This window comes from Lentinula edodes (assembly GCF_021015755.1).
Source record: "Lentinula edodes strain Le(Bin) 0899 ss11 chromosome Unknown C8R40scaffold_9, whole genome shotgun sequence".
NCBI lineage: Eukaryota > Fungi > Basidiomycota > Agaricomycetes > Agaricales > Omphalotaceae > Lentinula > Lentinula edodes.
Genome location: NW_025764315.1, coordinates 676,808 through 691,585, shown reverse-complemented (window position 1 = coordinate 691,585; position 14,778 = coordinate 676,808). Strand labels below are relative to the sequence as shown.

The 14,778-nt window shown below is 46.7% G+C and overlaps 8 protein-coding genes across 8 annotated transcripts; 3 read left to right on the top strand and 5 right to left on the bottom strand.

The window, feature by feature from the left end:
• Positions 1-177: 177 nt before the first annotated feature.
• On the bottom strand, positions 178-1,353 carry C8R40DRAFT_1039749 (uncharacterized protein; the record flags this gene model as incomplete). Its single annotated transcript, XM_046223863.1, has 5 exons — positions 178-479; positions 536-775; positions 834-963; positions 1,017-1,175; positions 1,225-1,353. The coding sequence occupies 5 exons, from the start codon at positions 1,351-1,353 to the stop codon at positions 178-180; spliced, it is 960 nt and encodes a 319-aa protein (XP_046088774.1).
• A 311-nt stretch (positions 1,354-1,664) lies between these two features.
• C8R40DRAFT_1040175 (WD40-repeat-containing domain protein) lies at positions 1,665-2,849 on the bottom strand (the record flags this gene model as incomplete). The annotated part of the gene is made up of 4 exons (XM_046223895.1): positions 1,665-1,735; positions 1,858-2,222; positions 2,270-2,536; positions 2,596-2,849. 4 exons carry the CDS (start codon positions 2,847-2,849, stop codon positions 1,665-1,667), a joined length of 957 nt encoding a protein of 318 aa, XP_046088773.1.
• A 1,144-nt stretch (positions 2,850-3,993) lies between these two features.
• Positions 3,994-6,786, top strand: C8R40DRAFT_1159654 (sulfate permease; the record flags this gene model as incomplete). Its single annotated transcript, XM_046229913.1, has 11 exons — positions 3,994-4,110; positions 4,161-4,215; positions 4,274-4,356; positions 4,413-4,475; positions 4,532-4,824; positions 4,874-5,025; positions 5,074-5,328; positions 5,378-5,670; positions 5,728-6,245; positions 6,302-6,383; positions 6,436-6,786. 11 exons carry the CDS (start codon positions 3,994-3,996, stop codon positions 6,784-6,786), a joined length of 2,262 nt encoding a protein of 753 aa, XP_046088772.1.
• Positions 6,787-6,876: 90 nt separating this feature from the next.
• Positions 6,877-8,933, bottom strand: C8R40DRAFT_1094775 (uncharacterized protein). Its single transcript, XM_046227672.1, has 6 exons — positions 8,836-8,933; positions 8,445-8,778; positions 8,056-8,096; positions 7,834-7,994; positions 7,527-7,778; positions 6,877-7,468 (listed from the first exon to the last, which is right to left on the bottom strand). Exons 1-6 carry the CDS (start codon positions 8,861-8,863, stop codon positions 6,968-6,970), a joined length of 1,317 nt encoding a protein of 438 aa, XP_046088771.1. The 5' UTR covers positions 8,864-8,933; the 3' UTR covers positions 6,877-6,967.
• C8R40DRAFT_1168393 (transcriptional regulator TACO1-like protein) lies at positions 8,933-10,146 on the top strand (the record flags this gene model as incomplete). Its single annotated transcript, XM_046231175.1, has 9 exons — positions 8,933-8,998; positions 9,050-9,070; positions 9,123-9,173; positions 9,230-9,251; positions 9,304-9,407; positions 9,460-9,533; positions 9,594-9,659; positions 9,709-9,886; positions 9,937-10,146. 9 exons carry the CDS (start codon positions 8,933-8,935, stop codon positions 10,144-10,146), a joined length of 792 nt encoding a protein of 263 aa, XP_046088770.1.
• On the bottom strand, positions 10,136-11,027 carry C8R40DRAFT_910174 (nucleoside diphosphate kinase). Its single transcript, XM_046236652.1, has 5 exons — positions 10,909-11,027; positions 10,733-10,847; positions 10,527-10,679; positions 10,377-10,467; positions 10,136-10,323 (listed from the first exon to the last, which is right to left on the bottom strand). Exons 1-5 carry the CDS (start codon positions 10,942-10,944, stop codon positions 10,263-10,265), a joined length of 456 nt encoding a protein of 151 aa, XP_046088769.1. The 5' UTR covers positions 10,945-11,027; the 3' UTR covers positions 10,136-10,262.
• A 71-nt stretch (positions 11,028-11,098) lies between these two features.
• Positions 11,099-11,634, top strand: C8R40DRAFT_1159650 (cytochrome b-c1 complex subunit 7; the record flags this gene model as incomplete). Its single annotated transcript, XM_046229912.1, has 4 exons — positions 11,099-11,231; positions 11,286-11,314; positions 11,367-11,486; positions 11,542-11,634. 4 exons carry the CDS (start codon positions 11,099-11,101, stop codon positions 11,632-11,634), a joined length of 375 nt encoding a protein of 124 aa, XP_046088768.1.
• Positions 11,635-11,841: 207 nt separating this feature from the next.
• C8R40DRAFT_1168390 (transketolase) lies at positions 11,842-14,719 on the bottom strand (the record flags this gene model as incomplete). Its single annotated transcript, XM_046231174.1, has 16 exons — positions 11,842-11,933; positions 11,994-12,069; positions 12,126-12,613; positions 12,675-12,694; positions 12,754-12,803; positions 12,856-13,382; positions 13,436-13,566; positions 13,616-13,718; positions 13,768-13,783; positions 13,840-13,928; positions 13,982-14,110; positions 14,167-14,288; positions 14,337-14,342; positions 14,396-14,461; positions 14,522-14,567; positions 14,620-14,719. 16 exons carry the CDS (start codon positions 14,717-14,719, stop codon positions 11,842-11,844), a joined length of 2,061 nt encoding a protein of 686 aa, XP_046088767.1.
• Between the last annotated feature and the right edge of the window lie 59 nt (positions 14,720-14,778).

The window sequence follows — 14,778 nt, the reverse complement described above, 5'->3', positions numbered from 1 at the left end:
TCTCTAAGTATCTTAAACAATATAACTGGGGATTTGAATTTCCTGTGAGGTGACAGGAAATAACGTATGTAGTGGAACGTGAACAATTCTAATGGGATTCAAGTAGATCATTATAAAGAATTCCGTATAAGCATAAAGAGAATGAATTCTCGTAACAAAGATAAACCACATCCTCATCTACTGCACTTTAACCTTCCTGCTTGAACGCTCTTCAACTTCGTTCTCAGCCTTGAGTCCCTCTGCAAGAACTTCGTCCATGAGCGCCTGTTCAGCTTTTAAGAAATCTTCCTTGGAAAGAGCCTGAGCTTTTGCAGCTTGGACTCGCTCGCGGTATACAAGATATTTGTCATCGGTACCAAAAATTCTGTCCCACCATCTGAACGAAGTGGAATAGTTGTTGGTAAACGCCATATGATGGAAGTCGTGATGCTCGGCTCCCGACCAAAAGGGAAGTATATGCTGAAGCGACCACGGGAAATCTGTAGAGATCTTAGTGACCGCAGTGATGAGTACATGTGCCCACTGTCAAACATACCATAACCAGAGTGCGCGTCAATAGCCTGGAAAAGCTTGATGATGACCCAGATGAAGAACGAGATGAAGTGGACCTCGGTGAAAAGACAGAGGAACAAGGAACCTCCCAGGGTGCCCATTCCGAGGATCATGACCTCCGCAGGATGGGCATATTCCGCTGCCAAGCCGAAAGGTGCAGAATACTTGTGATGAATTTTATGTATATACTTGTAAAGGATAGGAGTGTGCAGTGCTCGGTGTGCTGAGTATCAAAATTGAATAAGTTCACATTATATTTCTATTAGCCAACGGATACGTACCTGCCCAATGGAAGAGATCTTCAAAGAACATGAAGAAAAAGATTTGCCATGACATAGTAGATAGCGAAGGGAAGGGGACTTGGTAGGTCTTCATTCCAACGAATTCAGACATAGGGTAGAAGAGCCAAATCTAACACCAACATGTCAGTGCGGCATTACTTTTAGCAATATCAGGGGACTAACAGCAGGGAGTTCGACAGTAAGATGAGCCCAAAGCACCTGCTTGGTACAGTCCCATTGCTCTTGGGGAGTTGGAATCTTGTTAGGCTGCAGCTTCCATTTCTGGAAATACGGAATGGCGTCGATGATAATCCAAGGAAGAGAACGCCCGAAATAGACTATCTGAACGAAATTGGTGAGGATATACGGAATAACATAGTACATAACATACTTCATGCATGAGGAAACTAAGCATTCCAGTCGCAATGATTGGATTTCCCCACCAAACATACCAGGCAACCCATTTTTGTTCCGCCCAGTTCAATGAAGAAAAGTCGGTGCCGGCGTAGAGTGCATCCATAACATTGCCTGCTTCGACAGTCCCGTTAAAAGCCATCGCGGAGAAGAAGGAATGGACGAGGTAAGAAAATATTTACTTAAAGGCAAGAAGCCATCGTACGACAATTTTAAAGTTCCGTATCCCGTTCATGTGATGCTGTGACATCCGTAGGCGCCCAGCAAACGCTCGGAGTAGAAAGAAAGAGATTGTTATTGGGTACAAATTAAGGCCCGTAGAATACATAAACGGTCGAAGGAAGTGGTGAAATAACATCAGCAAGCATCCTTGATACAATCATTCCATAACGCCTTTCCTTGTAAAGTCCACCACGTCTAACCACCATTCTGACCCTGCCAGAGACCGTAGGATTTGCCGGGCGTTGTCTGCCACAAACGAATAGTGCCTGCATAGAGATGGGCCTCGCATTCCAAGAGATCATGATAATGAAAAAACTCACCATCCTCTTCGTTGAAAAGGAATTCTTATGAGTGATAGTAGGGTTCGATGAGGACAAATTCGACTCACCACTCCCGCTGGCATACATTTCGCCGTCCGGACTGAATTCAACACAATGCACTGGACCGTGATGGCCTTTGAGCACCTCTCTTTCTTCACCATCCATTGCATGTACTCGCACCCATTCGTCGCCTGAATTTCCAGTGACAAACCGATCTTGGAGAATAGGGTGAATCGAAGCAGAAGATGGAGAGTAGGGAAGTGTTAGGGTATGTGAGGGTGCTGCGTTATTTGATGGCGAAGCGTGTATAAATGCGACGGTTTTTCCAGAAGTCACGACAAGCCTCCCAGTTTGTCGCGAAAGCTCCATCGATGTGATGGGGTTTGGGAAGGTGATGCTTGTCGCTAATGCTCTTGTCCTGAGATCCCACCACCTAAGCCAAGGGTCAGTAAGGTGTGGGCAACAAGGAACTAGTCTGACTTTATGAACCCGTCCTCCCCGGCAGAGACACCAATATGTTCACCAACCCAAACGACACTCTTGACAGTCGCCTCGTGCGACAGACCACCAGTTTCGGAGAGAAAATCTGGATCCGCATCTGGACGATTGAGATCAAAAATCCGCACCTTCTTCTCTTGACCTCCGGTAAGAAGATGGAAAGCTGATGGTGACAAGGCGACGCTGCGGACAATATGATTGTGGGGGAAAGATTGTAAGGGATGCCCAGAGTATGTGTCCCAGATTTTCCTATACAAAAAGATTTTATGACCTTTTACAAAGGATATGCGTACTAGATATGGACGTACGCTGTGAAATCCGCGCTGGCGGAGGCTGCTCTGGAGGAATCTAAGGACAATTTGGTGCTCCAGACCGCACCTTTGTGTCCCAGAAATGTTCCAACCCAGTCACCGGTCCATTCCCTCAACATCGGATTTCCATCTTTACAACTTGAAATCAGCAGGTAAGTCCCGTCGTCTTGTAAGGACGAAAAGGACAGGTGCGTAACAGGACGAGTGTGTCCCGGGGCAACAAGTGGTGTGGATTTTGTGAGACTAGACATTAGATGCTCGTGAACAAGAAAAGGTAGGAAGTTATCGTGATACAAGCGCTCTGCGCCGCGAAAGTCGAGTATAGCAAAAGGTCAATCGATTTTTTGAATTCCAAATGCGGCAGAGTTCTTTACTTGTCACGTGAGGCATGTACACTCATGATCCGAATCGGCATCGCTTTGAACGTTTGAACGTTTGACCACCTGCTGAAATGATCGTTCTGTTTCTCCTTCGCATTGACTCTCAAATCGGAGTGAAATACACAAGATACATATTCGCTGACAGATTCTCATTGGCTCCTCACTAGGCCTCACTCCTAACACAAGCTGGAAGCTTTTCGAAAGAACCAATCGACGGGAGCGACTGCAATGACAAAAGCTGACAAAAGGCTTTGGCTCAATCGACATCTGCATCTCGTTAGACATGCAGATGCAGGTTTCGTGACCGCTCAAGCAGGGGGGGACGTATGATCTTAAATGCATGGTTAGAGAGAAGTGAACTGACAACGTTGACTTAAGATGCCAGAATCAAGACGGTTCATGAGGTGATTCAGGTCGAAGAGGAAAGAAATACCCTCTGATGTTACTCAGTTCTATCCTGAATAAGAGACCGTGGTCGGAGGCACGTGTAGCTTCTGCTATCTAGCGAGACTCAGACATACCTGGACCACTGCCAACTGCCACATTGGCGCACAACCTGACAACACCAGACTCCACTGCCAATCCCTTGGTCAATAATATGAGTAGTATGTGCCTGGCAGTGTTATCAAGATCGCATGCGCGTAACGCAAAAATGACTTCAGTACCTGAACGTTTGAACTTCCGCATCGTGGTCAAAGGCGCGATCTACCAAGAGAATCACGACTCGCGAGGATATATACTGATATGATGGCTCATACTGCTCACACTGAGCACGGGAGGCGCGAAAAATTCGAGTGGTGCCTTAGATAAAAGAGGTCCAGGTATTAGCGCCCACTATTAATTGTATCCGCCACAGAATTGCGCAATTTGGACGAGGGATCGCAACAGAACTGCTATTCATTGCTAATGTTTAAACATCATCAAAGAATTCATTCTTTACATAAGTATGTTGCGCCTTCTTGAATCAACGTCACTTCCTTTCCCTCCTTTACCCCGACTTGAATAGCTGAATACGATGGCTACTTCAGCAAAAGAACTGGGTAAGAAGATCATCGGATATCCCGAACGCGTTGTTCCGGTCGTGACCGTCAAAGACTGGTTCTCTCAGTTCAATAGAAATCCCATTCAGCAGGTTTGTTTTCACCTTGCGATCGCATTTCCAGTAAGCTAAAAACTGCACAGGCGATCAACTACGTTGTTGGTCTCTTCCCCATTATCGGATGGATTTCAAGATACAGTCGGTTTCGCTTGCGTTGCCGTAGATTTCTACAATGCTCATCATACTATCTATCAAGACTTGGGTTGGCTCACAGGAGATGTGATAGCTGGACTCACTGTTGGTATCGTCCTCGTCCCCCAAGGCATGTCTTATGCTCAGGTTGGTGCCTTTCAACCTACCCGAGGTGACTCCAACCGCAGCTGATATGTCAATAGATTGCAACGCTCCCGGTGCAATACGGGCTGTATTCTTCCTTCGTTGGAGTTCTGATTTACTGCGTATGTGAATTTCTAGCTTCACGGCCACCTGTGACCTTATACGCTCCGCCTATCAGTTCTTTGCTACATCTAAGGATGTGTCTATTGGCCCAGTCGCTGTGATGTCACTCACAGTCTCACAAATCATAGCTCATGTAGACGACGCACATCCTGGAAAATGGGAAGGCCCTGAGATTGCCACGACTGTAGCCTTCATCTGTGGTTTCATTGTTTTAGGAATCGGTCTTCTGCGACTCGGTTGGCTAGTTGAATTCATTCCTGCCCCCGCGGTCAGTGGATTCATGACCGGTTCCGCTATCAACATTGCTTCTGGTCAAGTCCCGGGATTGATGGGTATCACCGGTTTCAAGTAAGTGTCAACTTCCCCGCGCTTCGATGCGTAACTCATTCAAGTTTAGCACTCGTGCTGCTACTTACCTGGTTATTATTGATACGTTAAAGGGACTCCCCATCACCACCCGGGATGCTGCTTTTGGACTAACGGGTCTTTTCGCCTTGTATGCTATACGAATTTTGTGCGACTTCTTCACCAAGCGATACCCGCGTCGTGGTAAGTGTTTAATTGACATTGGCCTACTAGAGCTCACATTACAAAAAGCGAGAGTTTTTTTCTTCATCTCTGTGTTCAGAAATGCATTCGTCATCGTAATGTTAACCATTGCCTCTTGGTTATACACAAGGCACAGGGGCGGTACGAAAGGCAAATTCCCTATTAAGATCTTGGGCACGGTCCCTGCTGGCCTTCAACATGTTGGACAGCCCACTATTGACCCCGAGCTAGTGAGCGCTCTTGCAGGAGAACTCCCTGTCGCAACCATCATTCTCCTTCTGGAACATATCGCTATCTCTAAATGTAAGTTACTTAATTAACATAGTCGTACACCGTGCTGAAATTCTCCTAGCGTTCGGGCGAGTTAACAATTATAAAATCAATCCCAACCAAGAGCTCATCGCCATCGGTGTCACTAATACTATCGGTTCTTGCTTTGGAGCGTACCCTGCGACTGGCTCGTTCTCTCGATCAGCATTAAAATCGAAGTCTGGTGTGCGGACTCCTGCCGCCGGAATTCTTTCTGCAATTGTGGTCATTGTCGCGCTTTATGGATTAACTCCTGCATTCTTTTGGATCCCTAATGCGGGCCTTTCTGCAATCATAATTCACGCAGTAGCAGATCTAGTTGCTTCCCCGCGACAGGTCCGCTAATGAAGCTATTCAGTTACTGAAACTTTCACTGACATTCCCTCATTTCAGGTCTACTCCTACTGGCGAGTCTCCCCATTAGAGTTCTTGATATGGGCCGCTGCAGTCTTAGTCACTATCTTTTCTACCATTGAAATCGGCGTCTACGTCTCTGTATGTGTGTCTCTGGCTCTGCTTCTTATCCGTGTCGCCCATCCCCGTGGATACTTCTTGGGCAAAATCACTCTTCGGACGGATGCACCTGGAAGTAAAGATCAACGCGATGTCTTTGTTCCTCTTGCCAGGGATGGAATGACAAATCCGGATATCAAAGTATCGCCTCCCGCTCCAGGAGTTATCGTTTACCGGTTTGAGGAAAGCTATCTGTATCCAAATTCATCGATCGTTAATTCGGTGCTTGTCGATTATGTGAAGGCAAATATGAGGAGAGGGAAGGACATGAGCAATGTCAAGCTCAGTGATAGACCTTGGAACGATCCGGGACCTCGTCAAGCCGACGCTGCTTATGAGCAAGAACGGAATTCTAGTCTTCCCGACATACATGCTGTCGTACTGGATTTCTCTACAGTGTGAGTTGCGAACGAATTCTTTCTAAACATTACTAACCTGTACGTTCAATAACTAGGTCTCACATCGACACTACTGCCACCCAAGCCTTGATCGATACTCGTAATGAAATAGAAAGATGGGCGGACCACCCAGTTGAGGTTGGACTGATGTCCTACATGCCATAGCTGTAAACTCATATATCCCTTACAGTTTCATTTCGCTTCTATATTATCGCCATGGATTAGGCGTGCACTTGTTGCAGGAGGGTTTGGTTTAGGCACTCCATCGTCCAGAGCACCCCACGAAATCGCTGCAGTTGTGCCTTACCGAGATGGTCTCGGCGACAGGCAACTGAGTGATCTTCGCCAAAACGTTCGCGAACACGCCGACGACATTGAAACGGGACTTTCAACCAGTGCCCAAGGAAAGGAGTCGATCAATTCATTCGAAATTGAAACCACTGGGTATGCTCCTCTTCTTCCTCTCGATACACCATTTTTCCATCTGGACCTGGAAAGCGCTGTTCGAGCAGCGGAGAGTGGACTGGAACTCAGATCATGACCAATGCGATGATACGATTATCTTCAGTACTTTAAGAACTCTGGGCATGTACATAACTAACAGTGCAATAAAATGTAGTTAATGAGCAGCTGCGTTTTTTATACTCGAAAGTAAGTATAGGGAGGAAACAAATAAAAGTAAGTTACATGATGTTCAGTATAACGTAGAGGAAGGGTCAAGGCTATCGCCCGTAAGGGTGGTAATTATGCTGACCTCTCGGCTGCCGGCTTGGACCAACACCTGTAGCACCCATACCTCCGGGTCCACCCCGTGGACCTCTAGGGAGTCCACCTCCCTGCACCCCACCCCCCCTACCTCCACCAACGCCACCCATTCCCATGTTTGCACCCATATTCATCATTGGGTTCATTCCTCCGCCCATTCCTCCGCCCATACCACCGCCCATCATTGAGTTCACTGCTCCTCCATTTGCCATTTGGAACATACGCGTATAAAGTGCAGCCAATGCTTGAGGGTCAAATGGTACACTGCTAGCGGGAACTGCACCGCCAACACCATTGTTGAAAGTCGTACCGTTGCCGCTAACACCACCAGCAGAATAGTTGTTCGGCCCTCTGTTCCCTGCCCCACGCATGTTATTGTTGTAGTCACCACCACCGCTTTGCTCATCCTCCTGGAACGATTCACGCTGATACCGAGGTTGGGCAAGCTTGACGTCAATCTGCGAAAAATCATGTCAGACAGGCCAGTAGGAGCAAGAGAAGCGTTCAACAACATACTAGTTTACCATCAATTTCGAGGTGCCCAAAGCCTAGAAATTGTTGCACGTTCGCATCCTCAAGTGAAATGAATCCAAACCCCTTGCTTCGTCCAGTCTCCCTATCCAGCATGACTGTCGAGTCGACAACCCTTCCAAACTGTGAAAAGAATTCTCTCATTGATTCAGAGGTGACTGTTCCTGCAAGTCCGCCAATGAAGAGTTTTGTCGCTCGTTGATGCTCTTGTCGAGGTATTGCCCTCTTTGGATCGATCTGAGGATCTGAATTCGAGACGAGATCTATTGGGAGACAAAGAATATTTGCTCACAATCTTTCCATCTAAGATATGCTCCTTGACCATCACGGCGTTGACGCTAGCCGGTTCCTCGAAGGTCAGGAATGCAAAGCACCGCGAACGCCCTGCGGGATCACGCATTATAGTACATGCATCAACTTTTCCGAACTGAGAAAAATATGCGCGAAGACCCTCTACAGAAGATTACTCTTTAGTGCTAACGAACCCAGACAGAATTACGACTGATATATCTACCGTCTGTTGTATCCCAGTTCAGACCTCCGATGAACATTTTGCTAGAAGCAACGAGAGTAAACGTTCAAAGAGTGTGCGAATAGAGTCGAGCAGCGTGCATTAGCAGGTACATGAAAAGACAAAAAAGACTGTTATTAGTATGGGGTAGGCTAGGACAGAACGAATACCACAGAAGAAATGACAGAGACAAGACTCTACTGTGCTGAGTTTAGCCTAGCCTAGCCTAGTTCGTAGAGAATGCGAGTTACGATAAAAACTGTGATACTCTTGTTTTCGGAACGAAGACCACACAGTTGACCATAAATCCTGCACAGCACAGCACGGCCTAGACGTCCCCCGGGTCTCCGCGAGCAACTTCAGTGGGACTAAGAACAGAACCGGAAACTCACCCATCGTCTTTCATTTCTGAGGGGCGGACACTGCGATGTTCCAAAGCTGAAAAATTTTGTTCGTAGCTTGCCTGCATCCCCGAAGAGGTATCCCGATAAATTGTCGGGTCTTCGTACGTCGGAATTTGTTGTACAGGCTGCGCAAGAGTAGCAGGAGCAGAAGGCTGAGAGGCAGAGGCGCTAGATGTGGCGGTCGAGTCGTCTGAAGAAGCAGGCGCTACAGAGGATTTTTCGACCGGTTCTGAGACAGGGACTTCAGCCTTTGAAATTTGCGTTGGTGACTCGAGCAGTTTTTCATCGGCAACGGAACCTGCAATGTCTGTTTCATAAAGATCTTGGAGGAACAGAATCAATTCAGACAGGTGAAAATAAGGACGGACTGGAGACTCACCGCCGTAAAGATCTGCGTCGAGGTCCATAACTTGTAGTGTAATCGTGGTGGTTGGTGGTATTGAGGAAAGAAGCCGGCACAGCCGGCCTGGGAAAATATGTTTCTGAGGGTTCCTCGACGACACATATCCATTTCGTCACCCAAATGGGCAGGACACAACAAGGTTAGCATTGACAAAGTATCTTGGCTCAGAGCGTTCACCTCGTAATTTTAGTGGAGTAAAATCAAAGACAAAGTACATTTTGCCACTAGATTCTGACATTTCCTCCTGATACGATACCACAAAGAAAGGTGCTAATGATGCATCAAAATCTGTTGCTTTTCAAAGAGCTACACAAGTATGTCAAGCATAAAGTGCTAAAGCTTACTTCTCCTTATTGATTGAAATGGTCAGGACATTCTGGTTGCCGCACGTAGTATGTGTTCTACTGCTCACTGAAAGAAGCAACTTCCACTCATTGTACATAGGTGGAGGTGTCGATCCTGAGAAGAACACAACATTAGCAGCTGTTCTAAAGCGCTTGAAAGCTCAAGATGTTCCAAAGGATAACATTGCAAAAGCATTGGCCAAAGTAAAGAACGGTGTTTTGACTTGGTGGAAGCTTTGTCTAAATCATAACCTAGGCAGCCAAGGTCAAGGGCTCCGGCGAAATTTTGACCTACGAGGCCATAGCATGCAACTCTGTAGGTGTCATTATGTGCGTTCCCCTATACTTCTCTCTTTTGTTCCAATTTGTATTAAAGTGTATGTTCGATAGAGAATGCGCAACGGATAATGCCAATCGCACTGTGCAAACACTTCGCGAAATTTTGAATTCCAGGAAGTGAGTATTGACCTATGTCAAATCCACAACAAACACTAAACTGTCTCAGTGCTCGAATGGCATCTGTCGGTTATATGTTCACAAGGAGCGGAGTAGTTGTCGTCGGAGTGGAGAACGGTCCTGATGTGAACGGCCGTCTGGATGCTGTGACCGAGGTGGCACTGTCTGAAGGGATCGATGATTTCGAAGCGCTGCCTCCAGAAGACGATTCCCTGTCGCGAATCAAAGTACGTACAACACCCACCTTGTCGTCTGATACTTTATCTAACATCATCAGTTCTACTGTGAAACTTCTGCGCTTGCAGAACTCACAGACAAACTATCGAAGCATTCTGGTGTCGCAATTTTAGAAAGCAAATTCGTATATAATCCTACAGAGAAAACTACAGTTTCGGATCAGGACGCTGAAATACTCGAGGATCTCGTACACGCTTTGGAAGTGCACGATGATGTTATTCACGTCACAACTAGTGCTGCCATCTCTTAATGTTTGTGTCGGACTATCTTATGGTACCAGTAAACTTTGTCAAGAAAGATCGATAGCCGAGTGCGGTAATTTTACAAAATGCTTTTTTGATTCCTCGGTGCATATCTGATGTGCGATTACTCGAACACCCATCCCTCCAAGGTGTTGGTGTACTGCACAAGGCCCTCTGGGAACCAACTGCATAATGAAATGCATTAGAATTGGGAACGGTTAACAGAAGATGTACTGACAGTGCAATTTCCTTCTGAGCACTCTCAACAGCGTCGGAGCCATGACAAATGTTACGGCCAACAGCGAGGGCATAATCGCCACGGATGGTTCCTATATACGGAAAAAACAGATAAATCAAGGTAAATATTATTGAGCACGAAAGAACGAACCAGGTGCAGAGGCCAGAGGGTTGGTGGCACCCAGCATGACACGTCCAGTCTTTACAGCGTCAAGACCTTCCCAGACCATGGCAACAACAGGGCCAGAGGCCATGTATTTGATAAGACCAGGGAAGAAGGGCTTTCCCTTGAGGTCGGCGTAGTCTGTTCGTGGAAGATGAGTCGGATAATAGGGAACGTGATGAGATAGGCATCACGTTTCTCGAGGTGCTCAGTGGTGGCCTGAACGAGTTTCAACGCGACAAGCTTGAAACCTCGTTTCTCAAAACGGGCAATAATGTCACCAACGAGTCCACGCTGGACACCATCGGGCTGAACCATAAAGGAGAATAGAATGAGCACGATTTCACGTATCGACGCGTTTTAGGCTTACCTTGACCATAATGTAAGTCTGTTCTTTGGTGGACATGGCTGCGATGATGGTAGATAAGGAGAAAGTTGAAAGTCTGGAGGATGCACTATATTGCACTTTTTTTATTATCAAGATCTGATATTTAAGGTTAGGGTTTCTTACGTGCCGATGTTTTCCGACCGTGCTCTACTGTCAACATTATCCATTTACAATGCCTCTTGGTCTTACTCTTGCTCCCAGAGTTCTTGCTTCAAAAACCCTTACCTCCTGGGTTACACCTATTGCCCATTGGTATGCTAACCTCGCGGGATATAGGAAGTACGGCCTCAAGTATGACGACCTTAGTACGTGTGCTCAATCTTTCGGATTTTGCAGTGTATTGACCGTTTCATTTACAGTCATAGAGGAATATGAAGACGTACAAAGGGCGAGTTCACTTTTCGGACACAGAAGTATCAGGTCTCAACTTGACACTGCAGGCCCTACACCGTTTGACTCCTCGTGAACAATATGACCGCGCTTACCGTATGAAGCGTGCCTCTCATGCTAGCGTGCTCCATAATGTACTCCCCAAAGAAGAATGGACGAAGCCTCAAGAGGTGAGCCCGTTATCTCTCACATAAATCAGATGTAATAATTGCGTTCGCCTCACAGGACGTCCGGTTCTTAACACCTCATGTGAAAGAGGTTGAGAAAGAGGACAAAGAAAGGGCGATGTGGGACACTGTCTTTGTCTCCAGAAAATAGATCCCCAGTTAGAACTTTCGAATTTGACAATCATGCGACGTTCCTTTACTTGGATTCACCTTCAAGGCGAAATGCAGGCTTGTCAAGAATGTTCAGTTCACAGCAAAAATGCTCCTTTGAGGCGAGATACATTGTACAAATTCTCAGCAAATTCTACTCTATGGTCAGTAACGTAAAGATCTATAGCAAATTGACAGGGCAAACAATCTAGAGCGTGAACGCCTTCACCAAAGGAGAAACAACGGGGCCACCTTTTTGCTTGTAAAAGTCGACAACCTTCTTTCCGACGACCGCGATGTCTGCAATAAAGGTTACGATCAGCAGATGAGAGGGGTAAATGAGAAGCGGACACGGCGTACTTGAACCAGTGATACCAAATTTCTCGTACACTTTTTGGTAAGGTCCAGATGCGCCCCATGCAGGAAGACCGTATTGCTACATCAGACAGTGATGAAAAGCAAAATATTTGAGATTGGAAGAGAAATCTTCACCTCGTGACTGTACTTCGACCATCCAGCAGTAGAGAGAGCCTCAAGGGAGAGGATAGGGGCGCCGCTCCTAAGCACACTCAATCTGTATTCTTCAGGCTGCTTGTCGAACACAAGCCAGCATGGTAAGCTGACCACGCGTGTCTTGACGCCTTCGGCGTTGAGCTTGGCGGCAGCTTCCAGAGCGATCGAAACTTCACTACCAGCGCTGACGATCGTAAGGTCTTCACTTTCAACCTCGTGAACGACGTAGCCACCCTTGGCAGCTTTCTCGATCGAGGAAGCCTCAAGATTGGGGAGGTTTTGGCGGGACAAGGAGAGAATTGAAGGGGTCTTCTTGGATTTGAGGGCTACGAGGTACGCAGCAGATGTTTCGTTGCCATCGGCAGGACGCCAAAAGGCGAGGTTGGGCGTAGAGCGGAAATGGATGGCAGTCTCTATCGGCTGGTGAGTGGGTCCATCTTCGCCGAGGCCGATAGAATCATGAGTAGCTAGGATATAATGTTGGTTCAAGACTATTTTTCAGTATAAGGGAAGACATGTAGTACTCACCGACCCAGATAACTTGATGGCTGAAGTGAAAATTCAAGTCAGTGACGCAAGTCAAGTACATTCTGGCCAAGATGCTCACCCACTAAGAGCAGAAAGACGGACGGCACCGGCAGCGTATGAAACAAAATTCTGAGAAGGGTTTGAATCAATCGTAACTTCTTCTTGATATAGAATGACATACCAAGAATGTGGCAACATAAGGAATAATACCACCATAAGCGTGTATACCGTTAGCGATCGCACCCATACCGTGTTCACGAACACCATATCGGATGTAAGTACCCGCATAATTCCCGAGACCGGTACTAGGAGGCTGGAAATCAACCGACCCCTTAACTTTAGTAAGGTTACTGCCAGTCAAATCAGCAGATCCTCCAAGGAGTTCAGGGAGAACCGGTGCGAGAGCCGTGAGAACGATTTCGGAGAGTTTGCGTGAGGCTTGAGCAGCGTCTGTTGATTTGTAGACAGGCAAGCATTGTTCCCAGTTTGTAGGAAGTTCACCAGAAATACGTCTGGTAAGTTCGCCATGCTCTTTGGGGTATTTTTGGCCATATTCTCCTAGTAAGGAATTCCACTGAGCTTCTAAAGAAGCACCACGCTTGCCAATATCGGCATATGCATCGTATGTTGCAGGTGGGACGAAGAATGATTTGTCTGCTGGAAGACCAAACTTGGTCTTGAGGGCTTGAATATCATCCGCTTTCAAAGCTATATAGACTCATGAACAACAAACCATATCATATACCTGAAAAGATACACACGAGAGCCGTGAACTCCGTGAGTTCCCTGTTGTTTGGAACCGAAACCAATGGTGGTTTTGAGACAAATAAGTGTGGGTTTACTTTTCTCCAGCTTAGCCTCGGCAATTGCGTTGTAAATTGCCCGGAAATCACTGAGTATGTGTGAGTAGAGTCACACGATGGTCGAAAGGCTGAACATACGAATCACCGTTGTCGACATGAAGGACTTGCCAGCCATATGACAAAAAACGTTGCCCAACGTTCTCAGTGAAAGCCACAGCAGTATCACCATCAATAGAGATATCTATGTATTGCGTTATAGATGCTGCTGCCTGTGGAAAGGACAGACTTACGGTTGTCATCGTAAATCTAGATAGAGAAGAACTAAATATCCAGCGCAGCTAGAAAAGAAAAAATATACGTACCACTATGAGATTACCCAGTTGCAGATGACCAGCAAGAGATGCCGCCTCACTGGCGACACCCTCCATGAGACAACCATCGCCGCTGAACACTAAAGATCATCTCAGTCGATACATACGCATTCAAATTTGGAAGGAAGGTCACCGTATGTAAAGTTGTTGATCAGTTCAAAACCTGGCTTGTTGAATACAGCACCGAGGTGAGCTTGAGCAATAGCCAGACCCACACCGTTCCCGAATCCTTGGCCAAGAGGACCAGTCGTAACCTCAATACCTGAAATAGGAGTCTGGTCAGAACAAATATGAAGATCAAGCTATATGAATACTTACCGTCAGTATGTCCTGCTTCTGGATGTCCAGGAGTCAAGGAATCCAGCTGACGGAATGCCTTCAAGTCATCCATTGAAAGTTTATAGCCCAGAAGATGTAGTAGGACATATTGCAATGCGCATCTGAGCCGCGATCAGTGAGAATCCCGGTTTGAATGAGCACAGACCTACGCATGACTGAAGAGAGTAAGTACCATAGCACGGAGTCGATAGGATTTCAGTACACGCACCCGTTAGAAAGAACGAATCGGTCACGGTTGAACCATTTTGAATTTTTGGGGTTAATGTTCATGAAACTAACGTGGTGATTTGGCTCAGAGCAGTCTCTCGCGTTCAGTTTGTTCGTTTAGACATACCGGGAGTAGAGGACATGAGCAACTGGAGCCATGCCCATCGGGGCACCTAGACGACACTGTGAGGACAAAGACTGGAGATGAACAACAAATCTGCTGACCAGGATGCCCTGAATTGGCTTTGGTAACAACATCGGCCGCAAGAGCACGGATAGTTGCAACGGATACATCATCAGACTGGGCAGGAGTGAAGGAAGACATGGCTGTCAAGAAAGAAGAATTGGCGCAAATTTATCGATGAATACGAAATTTAAGCGCTC

What these genes read in the sequence shown, in the direction of transcription:
- C8R40DRAFT_1094775 (XM_046227672.1), bottom strand. Translation starts at nt 8,863, where the DNA reads ATGGACCTCGACGCAGATCTTTACGGCG. An exon ending in CGACGCAGATCTTTACGGCG is followed by an intron (nt 8,779 to 8,835) that starts GTGAGTCTCCAG and finishes TGTTCCTCCAAG; the next exon opens with ATCTTTATGAAACAGACATT. An exon ending in TCAGAAATGAAAGACGATGG is followed by an intron (nt 8,097 to 8,444) that starts GTGAGTTTCCGG and finishes CGTTGCTTCTAG; the next exon opens with CAAAATGTTCATCGGAGGTC.
- C8R40DRAFT_910174 (XM_046236652.1), bottom strand. Translation starts at nt 10,944, where the DNA reads ATGTCCACCAAAGAACAGACTTACATTATGGTCAAG. An exon ending in AGACTTACATTATGGTCAAG is followed by an intron (nt 10,848 to 10,908) that starts GTAAGCCTAAAA and finishes TTTATGGTTCAG; the next exon opens with CCCGATGGTGTCCAGCGTGG. An exon ending in GCTCAGAAGGAAATTGCACT is followed by an intron (nt 10,324 to 10,376) that starts GTCAGTACATCT and finishes TTCATTATGCAG; the next exon opens with TTGGTTCCCAGAGGGCCTTG.